General features: G+C 39.2%; 1 protein-coding gene across 5 annotated transcripts in view; it reads left to right on the top strand.

The window, feature by feature from the left end:
* The window catches only part of cog5 (component of oligomeric golgi complex 5), a 104,336-nt gene that overhangs the window by 59,923 nt on the left and 30,061 nt on the right, over positions 1 to 14,352 (top strand). For all 5 annotated transcript variants that reach the window (XM_041202368.1, XM_041202364.1, XM_041202366.1 and 2 more), the window contains 4 exons: positions 2,459 to 2,536; positions 4,352 to 4,433; positions 11,691 to 11,895; positions 13,237 to 13,398. In XM_041202368.1, the coding sequence (XP_041058302.1) occupies positions 2,459 to 2,536; positions 4,352 to 4,433; positions 11,691 to 11,895; positions 13,237 to 13,398 (527 nt within the window). The remainder of the gene's footprint in view (positions 1 to 2,458; positions 2,537 to 4,351; positions 4,434 to 11,690; positions 11,896 to 13,236; positions 13,399 to 14,352) is intronic.

The following is a 14,352-nucleotide window of genomic DNA, read 5'->3' as shown; positions in this document are numbered from 1 at the left end:
TCTATGCCATTTTTCCCCACTACCCCCATATGTCTTGATGTCATTAGTATCCAGAAATCTATTGATTTCTGTCTTGAACATGCTCAGTGATTGAGCATCCACAGCCCTTTGGGAAGAGAATTCCAAAGATTCACCACCTTCTGAGTGAAGAAATTCCTCCTCGTCTCAGTGTTAAATGGCATATCCCTTATTCTGAGACTGTGTGCTCTAGTCCTTGACTCACCAGCTAGGGGAAACATCCTATCTGCATCTACTGTGTCACACACCTTGTAAAGAATTTTGTAGATTTCAATGAGATCACCTCTCATTCTTTGAAGCGTTAGAGAACACAGACCCGGTTTCCTCAATCTCTCCTCGTAAGACAAACCCACCAACCCAGGGATTAGTTTGGTGAACTTCCGTTGAACTCCCTCTATGGCAAGTATATCCATCTTTAGATAAGGTGATCAAAACTGTACACAATACTCCAGGTGCGATCTCACCAAGGCTCTATACAACTGCAGCAAGATGTCTTTACTCCTATACTCAAATCCCCTCGTGATGAATGCCAACATACCATTTGCTGTCCTAATTGTTTGCTAGCTTTGTGACTCATGAACAAAAACAACTTAGCCCCTTTGGACTGTAACACTAGCCAACCTCTCCCCATTTAAGAAATACTCTGCCTTTCTGTTTTTCCTACCAAAGTGGATAACTTCACACTTATTCACATTATATTCCATCTGCCATGTTCTTGCCCATTCACTTACTGTCCAAATCCCCTTGAAGCCTCCTTGCATCTTCCTCACAATTTACATTCCCACCTAGTTTTATGTCATCAGCAAATTTAGAAATATTACATTTGGTCCCCACATCCAAATCATTTATTTAGATTGTGAACAGCTGTGGCCCCAGCACTGATCCTTGCAGTACCCCACTATTAACAGCCTGCCTTCCTGAGAATAACATGTTTATTCCTAATCTGTTTTCTGTTAATCAATTCCCAACCCATACCAGTATATTACCCTCAATCTCATGTGTTCTAATTTTATTTACTAACCTCCTGTGTGGGACCATGTCAAAAGCCTTCTGAAAATCCAAATACACCACATCCACTGGTTCTCCTTTATCTATGCTACAAGTAACATCCTCAAAAAACTCCAACAGGTTTGTCAAACATGATTTCCCTTTCATAAACCCATATTGACTATGCCCAATCATATCATTATTTTCTAAGTGTCCAGTTATCAAATACTTTATAATAGATATTAAGATTTTCCCTACTCTTGACATCAGTATTACTCTGTATTATCATAATTTGTCACCCCAGGATAATAGGCTGTTGGAGCCTAAGTTAACTTGCAAATGTGGATCCTCAGAGCCTCCCCACCAATTATTATAAGCATTTTTACTTCTTGTAGTTTGCATCAATGAGGAAGCAAGTTAGGTACCTACTATTATTATTGTCCTTCAATGTTTGAAAGCAGTTCAACTTCCACGTGACACACACCCTTCCAGACTTCGCTCATTTTGTTTTCTGAATTGGTGTGGCTTGGAGGCGATTTTTTTGCAGTTTAGTTCCAGTCCCCTTGATGTTACTCATCGTCTTAATAATAACTCTTTCAAGAAAATAATTATGGCATATTCCAGAATATACCATAGGGCAGGATTTTTGGGTTGGCGGGCCCGGGAGCAGCCAGGGAATGGACCACGGCCCGCAATCGGTCCCCGACTGTGATTTCATGCTGGCTGGCCAATTAATGGTCAGCCAGCGTGAAAGGTGTGCTGAAACGCTCAGCGCTGCCACGTTGGGGGTGGGATGAGAGCAAGTGCTGAAGTCAGTATGGGGCCGGGGGAGTGAAAGCTCCCTGGAGGCAGGAAGCTGTCTCAGGGATCTGAAGAATTTAAATTCAATAAAAACAGATTTTAAAATTTGGAAAAAATGCCCACGCATCAGAATGAGTCACCTAAACAAATGGATGCTGAAATCTGTGTCCAAACATTTTTATCCTCTTTTAAATTAATCTCGAAAGCCTCATCCCGCCCTCGGATGAGGTTTCCTGAAGAATGCAAAGGCCGCCTGGCTGATTCGCTTGCCCGCCAACCATAACGTTGGATGAGCAGTGAAAAATCCCAGTTAATTGTGCCATTAATGAGCTTAATAGTCCTCTTAATTGTTGGTGGGCACACTGCTGACTCTTGCGCATGCCCGCTGACCGAAATATCACGTGAGTGCGTGATGATGCTCAAAAGTGTGTCGGGCGCGTACCCACACGTCGAGCAAAAAATTCTGGCCATGGAGTAGAAGAAAATACCTGACAACTTTATAAAAAGGTGATTTATTCTTCGTAGGGTGACAGCAGTTCCCGGTCACGATGTTGAACCGATTTTTAAAAATGAAGAAGAGTTGTTTGCCTAATATTTGTTGATAACCAATACTTTTATTTTTAATGTTAAATTGATGATTTATTTTCTTTAGGTACAGCATTTGCAGAAGGTTTTAACAAAGAAAAGAGACCCAGTGACGCACGTCTGCTTTATTGATGAAATAACTAAGGTAATGTGGTGAGTTTTTAAATTCCGGATGGAGAACTGTTATAGGGAGGGCGTACCAAAGGAGGGAAGAGATGATTTCATACAGATGTACTTTCAGCTTCGACACAAGACCTCACATACTGGTACAGTATTTACGTGTTCACAAATTATTTTAGGCAACCGAAGCTATTTTAGATTTATTTTCTTGCATCATTGGTCTCTCAGCATTATATTCATTTTGTTAACCTTGATTATACTAGATTCTTAAAAACATAGAATCAAGAAAAAAGTGAGATTATTTCTCAAGATTAACCTCATACTTTCAACAGCCAAATACCTGGAAGCAAGATAAGTTCAGTCACCTTGGCCTAATTTGTGGGAAATGGGCTGTAGCAATTCACAATCCTATTTGCTTTGAATCAGCAAGCAGTTTGTTTGGTTGGTCAGGATTTTTTGACAAGGGCATTACCAAAGTTTTCAAGGAAGCACATAAATATTGGGAATAATGTAGGAATTCTCAATTTTGAAATTATTTGATAGCATATGATCCTAAAAACATCAGTATTACTACTCCATATAATACAAGCAGCTAAGTTAACGTTTCTTAAAAAAAGCTTTTCCTACTTTCCTAGCAAGATTAAAAACAATATTGTCAGATTGTGCTACTTTGAAAGATTAGCTTTAGAAAATAGAATAAATCTTGGCAATTGTGCTGGTGTAATTATGGTATAACTGAGGTTTTTTTAAATAAGTGGAACAGCTTGATTATGCCTCTGCCCACTGGAAATAATAGATAATTGATTTGAACTGTTCTGATATTGCTGACTAAATAAATATGTTACACACAATATAAATGCTTCTAAATTTAAGGGTGATGTTCCCTCATGTGTATGCTTCTTTCAGTGTCATCATTGACAATAAAAAATGACAAGGTGATTAAGTCAACAAACCAATGCAATGCATTTTTGCTGAAAAGTAATGTTAGAGAAAAACTTAGAATAATTTAACCCTTCTAATGCCAACTCCTTTAAAATATCTTCATAAACTCAGATGCTTACATCTGGCACTACAGTGAATAGGGCAAGCAACAGCAAGCCTCTTCAACTAGTCAGATTGTGCCCTATAAATATTCTTCAGAGTCTGAGGAATTGTAAATTGGAACATTTAAGTCAGTGTAAAATCATATACAGCAAACAAACTAGAGAAAGAAAGAAAAATGGGATTGTGAGAGAGATAAAAGGCAAGGGAAAATATTTTAATTATTAATTTTTTTTAAAAAAATCTTCGATACAATACTTAAAATCTGAAGGACTGAGATGCTACATTTGTAAGATTTTCAGTGCCAGATCTGTTTGGTTCTAATTCAGACTTACCACACTATTAAAAATTTACTTACACTTGAATGGTCAAGCCCAAACTCTGGTGTGTTTAGGGGGTATGTAATAAGTAAGTACTGTAACTTCATAGCTTTCACGTGTTTTACTACTGAATTTTTTTGCAGAGGTAATGATGTAGTGAAGCTTGTGGGGAAGCAGAACAAACTGAACAGAAACTTCCTCTTTTCTGTGTTTAATTATGTATGTATAGGCATTGTAGGTTGCTGTCCAATTTACACTTGAATAACGGTGAGCACTGATAGTCTCACTTGCCACAATGTCTGGGCCAATGTGGCTAGGAAAAATGAGAGATGAAGGAAAATATCAAAACCTGACAGATTTGAGTCAGCTATTTTTCTAGTAGACGTTTGGGACAATAATATTCAGAGGATACACAATTTGGGTTTTTTAAGTCACAGCACATCACCATGTTGATTCTAATATTTATATTTTTTTCTTAGGACAGTCAAGCAGACATTTTATATGCTTTCTGGAACTCTGTTACAGAAATCTTAACTATGAAATTCCAACAAGCTACAAATTGTAAGCACCTATAAATTGATTTATATATTATAGATTTCTTTTGAAAATTGTAAGGAATGAAATAAACTGAGTACTTTAATCAATGTTTTAATATTGTTAAACACATTCAGTATTTTCAATTTCAGACAAGATAAACCTTTTTTACATCAGTATAAAAATGAGGGAGGTAAGCTGTCAATTAAATATGGGTATTGGTTTTCTGCACCATTTTTGAAACACAAAATTCATGAATACAATGTAAAGCATAAAACAAGGAAAAGACTATTAGTTCTGGTGAGCAACATTCTTGCAAAAATTATTTTCAGTTGGCCTCATTGTGTACTTGGCTCAATTTTCTTTGGGAAAATTCTACACACCTTCACACTGACAAATTTAATTGAAGGACACCAACAATCTTTCAACCTCCACTATTGACTCTTTAAACTGTAACTTAACTGAAGTGGGATATTTTTACCTGTGTTGATAACTATTCCTGTCTATTCACTTAGCCCCTTTAATCCCACTCCTAACCAGAAGGCTATTTTTAAGAGGAGTTGATCCACACAACATTAACTGCTTTTACTAGGCATTTGTTCCATGTAATCAATATTTTATGGGGTAGAGAAATTCTAATATTTAGTCTATCTTGAGATTTGTTAACTCTTGCTGGACCCTTTGGTTCTGCATTCTCGGTCCAAATTGATAGGCTACTTTTATACATATTTCCCTCAATATTTAAGTACAATATCTCTTTCACTTTTTTTAATGTAAATATATTCAGCTGTGTGAGCCTCATCATAAATTAGAGCAAAGTTCCGAAATCAACTTTGGCACTTTACACATCACCACTATGAATTCTGTGCAAAGTGTTCAAAATTTTGTCTCAGTGGTGATTAGTGACATTTAATTTACAGTCAAATAAGCTTGAGAGCTATTTCAATACTTGATTATGCTTGTTAACAATTACTTCACATTAACTGTTTCTAGTCAATGGTGACTCAAACCCAAATTTCTTCCATTTCCGTTTTCATTATTGAAGATTCATTCATTCTGAGCTCTTATTGACTGTTTCCGGTTTCATCATGTATCACCTTGTACCTAGCCATAATAAAATGCATCACTCATTCACATTCCGATCTCACTGACACAATCTCTCTCCTTTGTAGTGTTTTCTGCTCATCAGGTAGGTTTTGAGCTCTGCTTCATGCTGACACCAGGGGCAGAATTTTGCCATCGGCGAGCAGGGGCCGGGGCCCGCTCGCCGATGCATAAAATGACGCGGGATGATGTCGTACGGAACCCCCGATGTCGTCCTGCCCCATTTAAATTTTCAGGAAGGCAGGGGTGCAGCAAAATCAGCTGCAGGCCCGCCAACCTGTCAGTGGCCAATTGAGGCCATTGACAGGATTATTTAGCAAATTCAAGGACCTGCCCATCCAACTTTAAGGTTGGCGGGCAGGCCAGGAGCCCCGGCGGCAAATAGAGAAAACATGAAACCTCATCCAGTGGCGGGATGAGGTTTCATGCAGGGTTTTTTAAGTTATGAACATGTCCCAACTCATATGACATTGTCGCGAGGGGAATATGTAAGGGAACTTTATTTTTCTATTTTTAATATTTTTCAAAGTCCAGGTGATCTCCCTGAGGCTGCACTTATCCTCAGGGAGATGTGCGCTCTTTCGTGCGCATGCGCAAAAGAGCGCACACTCGCTTTTAGGGCGTTCTCCCCCCTCTGCCCACCCACACAGGAAGCACATAGTGCTTCCCACTGGACACCACGCTGGGCGGGCCTTAATTGTCCCGCCTACATAAAATGGTGGTGCGGCTCGCTTCGCTGACGGGGATCGGCCACCAGAGATTGGGCTGGGCCCACCCGCCTGACAGGCAGAAAATTCTGCCCCAGGATTCAAGATTTTTGTGAATTCTGTGGTTAATATTCTCAAAACCTTAAAATCTCAAGAGCCATGCACTTCTAGCTCCAAGGCAGCCTGATAATTGTCTGGAGAAAAGTCTATGGTCTCCGGAGGAACAGCACCTCATCTTCTGACTAGGCACTTTACAGCCTTCCGGACTGAATATTGAATTCAACAACTTAGATCTTGAACTCCCTCTTCCATACCCACCCCCTTTCCGTTTCTTCCCCCTTCGTTTTTTCCAATAATTTATATAGATTTTTCTTTTCCCACCTATTTCCATTATTTTTAAATCTATACCTTTTATGCCCTGTTAGTCTTTCCACTCCACCCCCACTAGAGCTGTCATCCATTCTTAATTAGCACATCTGTTTAGATAATATCACCACCTTCAACACCTCTTTGTTCTTTTGTCTGTGACATCTTTTGATTATCTGCTCCTATCACTGCTTGCTTATCCCTACAACCATACCGCCGTCCCCCCCGCCCACCACCACCACCACCCTAAACCAGTTTATATTTCACCCCTCTCCTAATATTACTCAGTTCTGTTGAAGGGTCATGAGGACTCGAAACGTCAACTCTTTTCTACTCCGCCGATGCTGCCAGACCTGCTGAGTTTTTCCAGGTAATCCTGTTTTTGTTTTGGAGAAAAGTCTTGCTCGTGGAAATGATCATCCAATGATAAATTCCCCAACTGATAATCATATGAGTCAAAAATAATGTTGAATGAAGCATTTAAATAATTCGCAATTGCGTGACTTTGCTGCAACTTTCAGATTGTCTGGCTTTTCATACTGCAATGCATCAGAGAGAGATTACTTTTCCTGTTTGTACATTTTACATTATTATATAATAACTTAGTTGTCCAAAATTATGTATTTGAGAGTGGCAGGAAAGTAAATTTATGGTATCACATTTTCTTCAGTAAGAACAATTGAAAGACAAAAGTACATTTATGATGGAAGCATTAGAGATTTACCTTCAAGAGTAAGGTAATGATTTCAGTGTAAAGGCTTAAATCTCAAGAATAGCCAAAATTACTCAAATAAAATCTATGACACTCTGATGATAGTCAACCCAACTTCCATTTTTCGTAATGCAAATAAAAGGAACTTCCAGAGGTTTACAGATCACTATAGCCATTCTGCTTCATATACATGGATCAGTGAAACTAGTTAGTTGCCTATTATATATTCAGAGTTCGGGGATAAATGGAGAATGCTCTATTTGGGGGAAATAACCATCAAGACTTCTGAAGAGGTCTATTTTTGTCCTTGCTGTTTTTTTGGCCAGTAACTTCTAAGTTTCCAGAGTCGTAACTTGGGGTACCCCAAAGATCTGCAGGGAAAACAGCCCCCCTCCCCGGAAGTCCTTAGGTAAAGATTGTTACCCCGCACTTGCTCAGGAAGTTCAAACTTCCATTGGGTAATTGCCCTGCAATCGGAACCATCTGAGTACGATTTAAATCTCAAACTTCAGATGGTTCCGACTGTCTTACAGTAATAGTTACCCAGAAAAAGTTTGAAGAATTAAAACCACTTCTAACTCACGGGTAGTACTGACCACAACCCCCAATCCAATCACCACCTGACCTCCCCCCACCCTCAACTGACTAACCCACCAACCCTCGTCTCCCCAATTAACTGATCCCCCCAACCAACTCCCACTACCCCCCATTGATCACTCACCCTCACTGACCACCTCCCCAACCAATGAAAACCTGCCAACCCCCAGCCCCTCGACCAACTGACTCCCCTGACCAAATGCGCCACCCACCCCCGCCATCCACTGACCACCCAATTCCCCCAATCCTATCCAATTACCTCACAAACTTACCTTCTCCATGGCTTCTGAAAGTTGCTGGGCCTTTATACTTACCTGCTTTTCAGCAGCTAGTGCCACAATAAAGGGGATGTAGTTTCCTTACCTCCAACTCTCCAGCCTTTGACTGAAGGCCCCTGGAGCATGCTGCCCTACACGGTTCTCACCCGGCCCGAGTTGGAAGATCGGGCAAGAAAGGAGCGGCTGGATTTCCAGGTAAGTAACTAGGAGCGGAGTGGTAATCCAACTCACATTGCCACTTTGTGAAAGTTTTGGTCTAATTATTTATGAATGATGCAGAGAGAAATAATTACTAGGGGCAGCAAAGGATCAGAAGAATGTCATTTGTAAAGTAAGGAAGAACTTGCATTTATTTATATGACCTTTTTTTATAACCCCACATGCTTCATAGCTAATGCAGTTCACAACCATGGTTTCATGCCTCATCCCAGAAATAGCATTAAGAGATCTGACCAAACTAAATCAAGATGACTTTTAATTAAAGAAAAATAGACTTGCTTTTATGTGGTACTTTTAACACATCTGTCAGCAGTGTCTTAAAGTGAATCACATCCAATAAATAACTTTGGTCAGGTGTAGTGACTTCTTGTATAGTCAAACATTGGGCTGGATTTCCAGTGGGGGTGGGGTGGGGCGGGGTGGGGGCAGGCTGCTCGCCACCCCAGAAGGAAAGCTGGTCCTAAACGGACCAACTTTTAAAAAGCCGCCCCACGGCAATAATACAGTTATTACTGTGGGGCGGGCTTTCTGATTGGCTGGCAGCTCTTGCAGTCTCAGCAGCGCCAGAAGAGATTAGAGTTGCTGGGACTGCAAGGAGTACCACAGAGATTGTTGATGGTGTCTGGACCCACATGTTTGTCACTGGCTGTTAGGGCAGGGAGGGATCGGAGAGCTTAATGGGGTGGGGGGAGCAAAGTGGGGGTGGGGGGGTGTTGGGGGGAGATGACATCTTGAGGAGGTGCACCAGATGTGCATAGTGCACCCCCCAATTGATTAGCTCCCATGTCCCCCCCCCACCGTCCCACTTTTCACTCTGGCCCACCTGTTGCTGCCCAGCATTTTATGGGAGTGGAGGTAGATTGAGGCCTTTAATTGCCACTTAATCGGGCAGTTAAGGGCCTCAATAGACCTAAGGGCGGGCAGCTTAGTGGGCACCTTACCCACCCCCATATTGTGGGGAACAGTCAGGGGTGGGAGGGAAGGAGGTGGGCTGGACAGCCGACATATTTTGCATGCCCCCACCCTCCAAAGAAAACATGCCTGGTAGGGGGCTGTAAAATCCAGCCCATAGCAGCTGTTTTGCACAAATGGCAACAACAGTGAGGTGATTGACTGGTTAATTTCTTTTTGATAAAAAAAATGTTAAATAAATATAGAGGAAGAAATATTGGATACATCCATTAATTCATAATCTGAAAAATCTTTTCTATAAACATCCATTCGTTATACAATATACATTATAATTGGCAAGGGCACTAGAAGAACTCTCTGCTTTTCTTTGAACATTTTCTACTAAGTATTCATCTGAACTGTCAGAGTAGTCTGATATTTTATCTGAAGGAAATTAACTCCAACAATGTAGAATTCTCTCTACTGCATAAAAGTCTCAGCCTGTGTTGTGTGTATGTTCTGGACATAATTTTGACTTGGGTGGGGGGGTGGAGGTGTAGTACTATCAATTGAACTAAAGCGACACTAATGTGGACAAACATAAGATATATATTGGACCAGGTATCATGTAATATTTGTATAATGAATGGATGTTTATAGAAAAGATTTTTAAGATTATGAATTAAAGGATGTATCCAATTTAAGAAGAAAAGTATCAATGAATTGACCTTGTTTTAATTGGGAACATACAATTGTGATGATTCGGGTCTTTATATGATTAGAGGCACAAATTATGCAGATGTAAGCAAGTTATTTCATTTAAACTCCCAAATTAACAAGCCTCAAGTGAAAGTAAAAAAATGAAAAATTCACTTACTTCTTTTCATGTACATACACAAGTACACAAAGTAGTAGATATGAGGAGTAGACAGTCATCAAATTAACCCAATATTAATTAACTTTTTTTGAAGATAGGAACCTGGTAAAGAATAAAGTAGGAAGTTTAAGGAATAAATAATGAAATACTAGATGGAACATTCTTGTTCCAGTCTCTTTTTTTTTGCTTTCTGATTTTTTACTCCCTTCAACTTTACTGTCATCCTACACTCTGCACCTTGGCCCCTTGATAGACACATGCATAAATAAAATGCCACCTATGAGATCCAATTGGGAGGATTGAATAATGTTGGTTGTAATGATACTCTGACTTTGAAAGTGAGATAGAAATTTCACAGTGCTTTATCTATTTGGACTTCTTTTGTGGTTATTTGCCTATTTCAAGAAATTAAACATGCTGGGAAGACTCCAAAACAGTACATATTCAGATTGGTCTGAGGAAAAAAAATGAGGTTTGTGGACCAAATACTTTTCCTCATTCACGTTTTCTGTTTTTATGTAGATCAAACTGAAGTTGTGCATAACATAAATTCTTAAAGACTCAACCAAATGGTTAAGCCCTTTGTGCATTGAAAATGTGTTCATTCAGAGATGCACTCCTCCATTCAATCACCATCTTTTGCTATTGTTTAATATTTAATTTATTTAAATTAGGCAACTGCAGTTCATTTTCTAACATTAAACAAGGACACTAAAAATTAAAATCCGAAAATTTGATTTTAAAAATGTTCACTTTCAGGTATAGTATGATGAGGGATTTTAATTAAAATCAAACATTTCAAAGTACACATTGTTGACCGATACCATGTCCAGCTGGAGTTACTTCAAACAACACGCTGCACCCATACCACATGGCGAATACTGTAATTGTAAGTCATAATTTGAAAGGGAAACAGTCATTTTAAATGCTGCTTATAATGTAGAAGCAACAGTTTTAAATGTTAAACTGCACATTCTTGGCAGACATGCGGCGTAATTAGCTGGTGCTTCTCTCAACAATTCTGCCCTGTTCACCATAGGAGATGATCCAATGTTGTAAATAATAGTTGGTTTAAAAACTTGAAGCATCCAGACTAAGCACATTTAACATACTGAGATTTGACTCTGAGCTTCTACAAAGTGTATAGAAAGCTTAAAAACATTAAGAAGCAGCGAACAAAATGGAATCGCTGATTGGTGTCAACTTGACAACATTATGATTTGGAAATTCAAGTACTTGAATTACAATTACAGGAAATTATTTAATAATGGGAAAAAATTGTTTGGATTCCCCAGACATTTGTGTTAATTAGATCATGGAGAAACTTTTAAATCCAAGCCTTGACAATTGTTCAGATTCAGAAAAAGTGCTGTGCGAACAGTGGTCTACCTCTCAATTTGAAAGATGACCTCAAAATGAAAGTTAGCAGCAACAGAAAGGAAATGACAGCAAGGTGGGATAGTCCATATCTTGGGAGGTTAAAAAAGGTGCTAGTACTGCATAGCTTTAAGGAGGCAAAACTCTCTTTTTCAGCATCCACATTTCTAAAGCAAGCATTTGAAGGAGAATACCCAAAGTTGTTGCGATTGTATAATGATCTATGGAAGCGTTTGCAACAGTACAGCCAAAGTATACAGAGCAATATAACTACAAGTGGAAATTCAGACTCACCACCTGAACTACCACCAGGAGAGGAAGACCCACAAGATCTATTTACATTGAAGAAGCAAGATTATGAGTAAGTTTTTTCTTATTATTTATCAAATCTGTATGACACATGATGCTGCTCCAATTATGGCCTCTTGTATGATCTCAGTTTACATCGCTCTACCATTGGTAGCCACGCATTCAGCTGCCTATGACCTAAGCTCGGGAATTCTGTTCCCTTTCCTAATATCTACTTATTCAGCGCAGTGTCTATTTTTGCTTGATAATACTCCTGAGAAGCACCTTGGGATGTTTTACTAGGTTAAAATAGTTATAAAAATGCAAACCGTTGTCATAAATACCCAGAAAGGGCTGAATTTTGTTAGGATGGCGGATCCTGACAACAGACCAAAAAACAAGAGGCAGCCACGCCTTGGCCATTTGGGACCCCACCCCTGGCTGCATTTAGGCTAATTAGCTGCTGTTGGGACTCCCATCCCATTAAGTGGCTGAAACCCACCCAACAGCACCTGGGGTAGTGCTAACTGCTGGGACAAAACCAGCCAAGAGGACCGAGCGATGGACAAGGTGAGTGGGGTCGGGGATCACCAGGGCTGGTAAGGCAGACCCTGGTAAGAGAGTTAGGTGAAGGTAGGGGGTTATTGCTGTGGAGGTAGCCATTGTCGCCGGGGGTCACAGCATGAGTCACATAGTCCCTGATTAGGAGAGGCAATCCCTTGGGGAGTTCAGGCATTCTCCCCAGAAGATGGAGGGCTCACCCACAGTTAGTAAAATGTCAGCGAACCGACCCTTAATTGGCCAGTTAATTGGTATAATTGGCCTCTGGGCAGCAGGGCTGTCTCCACCTTCCCCACCGCTGGTAAATGCCTTCCCTTGCCAGTTTATGGGCCCGCCCTCCAACTCCTAGCTAGTCTCAACAGGGCTGGTAAAATCCAGCCCATTGTGTGCATACGTAAAGATAAATTAGGATTTCTTAACTGTTTCGGATTAAGCTGGGAAAGGAGCCAGTATTTGTATTCAGATTTTTTTTTTATTATGCAGAATTCAAAGAAATGTGGACAGATATTCTTATGAATCACTTTGGTCTTAATAAGGATTACTGTTGTGGTAGTTGCTGAAATTTTAGATTTTAATGGCTAACAATTAAATGCATTCGATGTTCGCCCTAATGTTTTAATAATGGATCAGTAACGATTATTACAAGTTCAAGCATGTGATGCTTGAACTATTGAGTTGGAGAGTTCAGGCAAGCTTCATTGAAATTAACATATGATTATAGTTGCTGCGACATAAATTAAACATAAGTGTATGTCCATGTAGGACAAGTGACTGTTAATATATTCAAAGAATATAATTTGCCTTAATTTCTTTTATTAATGATGATAATTCTATCAATTTCAAATTTTCTCAGCCCTGAGAAAGCCCTGAAAGATTCTGTCCAATTCTATGAATCTGCATATCTCTCAAAATCTTTATCACGACTGTTCGATCCAGTCAACCTTGTCTTTCCACCTGGAGGACGTAATCCACCTTCAAATGATGAGCTGGATACCATCATTAAAACAATTGCAAGGTAGGATTTGCTAAAAGGAGAAAAGTACACTAGCTAATTAACTGTTGCTATTATTTTGTTTGATAACACTTGTAAAATGCTTTGGGGCATGTTATTACATTAAAGTCACTTTATAAATGCAAGTTGCTGTTGTTTTACTTGAGGGCAGTAATTACAAAATTCAGCTGAAATCCTTTTAACAATCAGATTTGAGTGATTAGCAAGAAAATACTGAAAGGGTAAAATGATTAACATGCTATCCATTACAACAACATATTAAATATGTTCTGTACAACAAAGTTTGATAGAATTTGCTAATTATATAAGCATTTTCCCCCATTTTCAATGGGTTTTATGATTGATGCTTACTAACCATTTGTTTCTTGAAGCCATTTTCTTTTGGAAATATATCATTAAAAATAGATCAGAGCTCACTGGCCAAGTGCCCAGTAAGAATGGAACATAATGAGCTTATTTCTCGGTGATTTTAAAGCCCACTGAAATTGAATTTACAATTATCTGAAACATTATTTCATTATAAATAAATTCCTGTTTCTTACTACAGTCAGTCTGTTAAAGTGAATGTGAGACACTGCAACAGGAAATGGATGATTTTTTTTCAAAAAAAGCTCTGAAATTTGAAACATACAATTTGCCAGGGATTCACAGCAGCTTTATCTGCACCAATAAAAGGGCAAATTAACAGTATCACACCATCAAGTTCATTTTTTATTCTTTATTCGTTCATGGGATGTGGACGTCAATGGCTAGGCCAGCATTTAATACCCATCCTTAATTGCCTTTGTTCAGGCGGCTTTTAAGAGTCAACCACGTTTTGTCAGACTTCTAATGGAGTTCAGATATTTTTTTAAAGTCACTTTCTGTGACATTCAGACAGAACATGGAAAAGTATAGAGCATATCTTTTATGAGTGAGAGTCAACAAATACACTAGACACAAATTTGTGCTTTTGTT

This window comes from Carcharodon carcharias, chromosome 13 (genome assembly GCF_017639515.1).
Source record: "Carcharodon carcharias isolate sCarCar2 chromosome 13, sCarCar2.pri, whole genome shotgun sequence".
In the NCBI taxonomy this organism is placed as follows: Eukaryota; Metazoa; Chordata; class Chondrichthyes; order Lamniformes; family Lamnidae; genus Carcharodon; species Carcharodon carcharias.
This window is presented reverse-complemented; position numbering and strand designations above follow the sequence as displayed.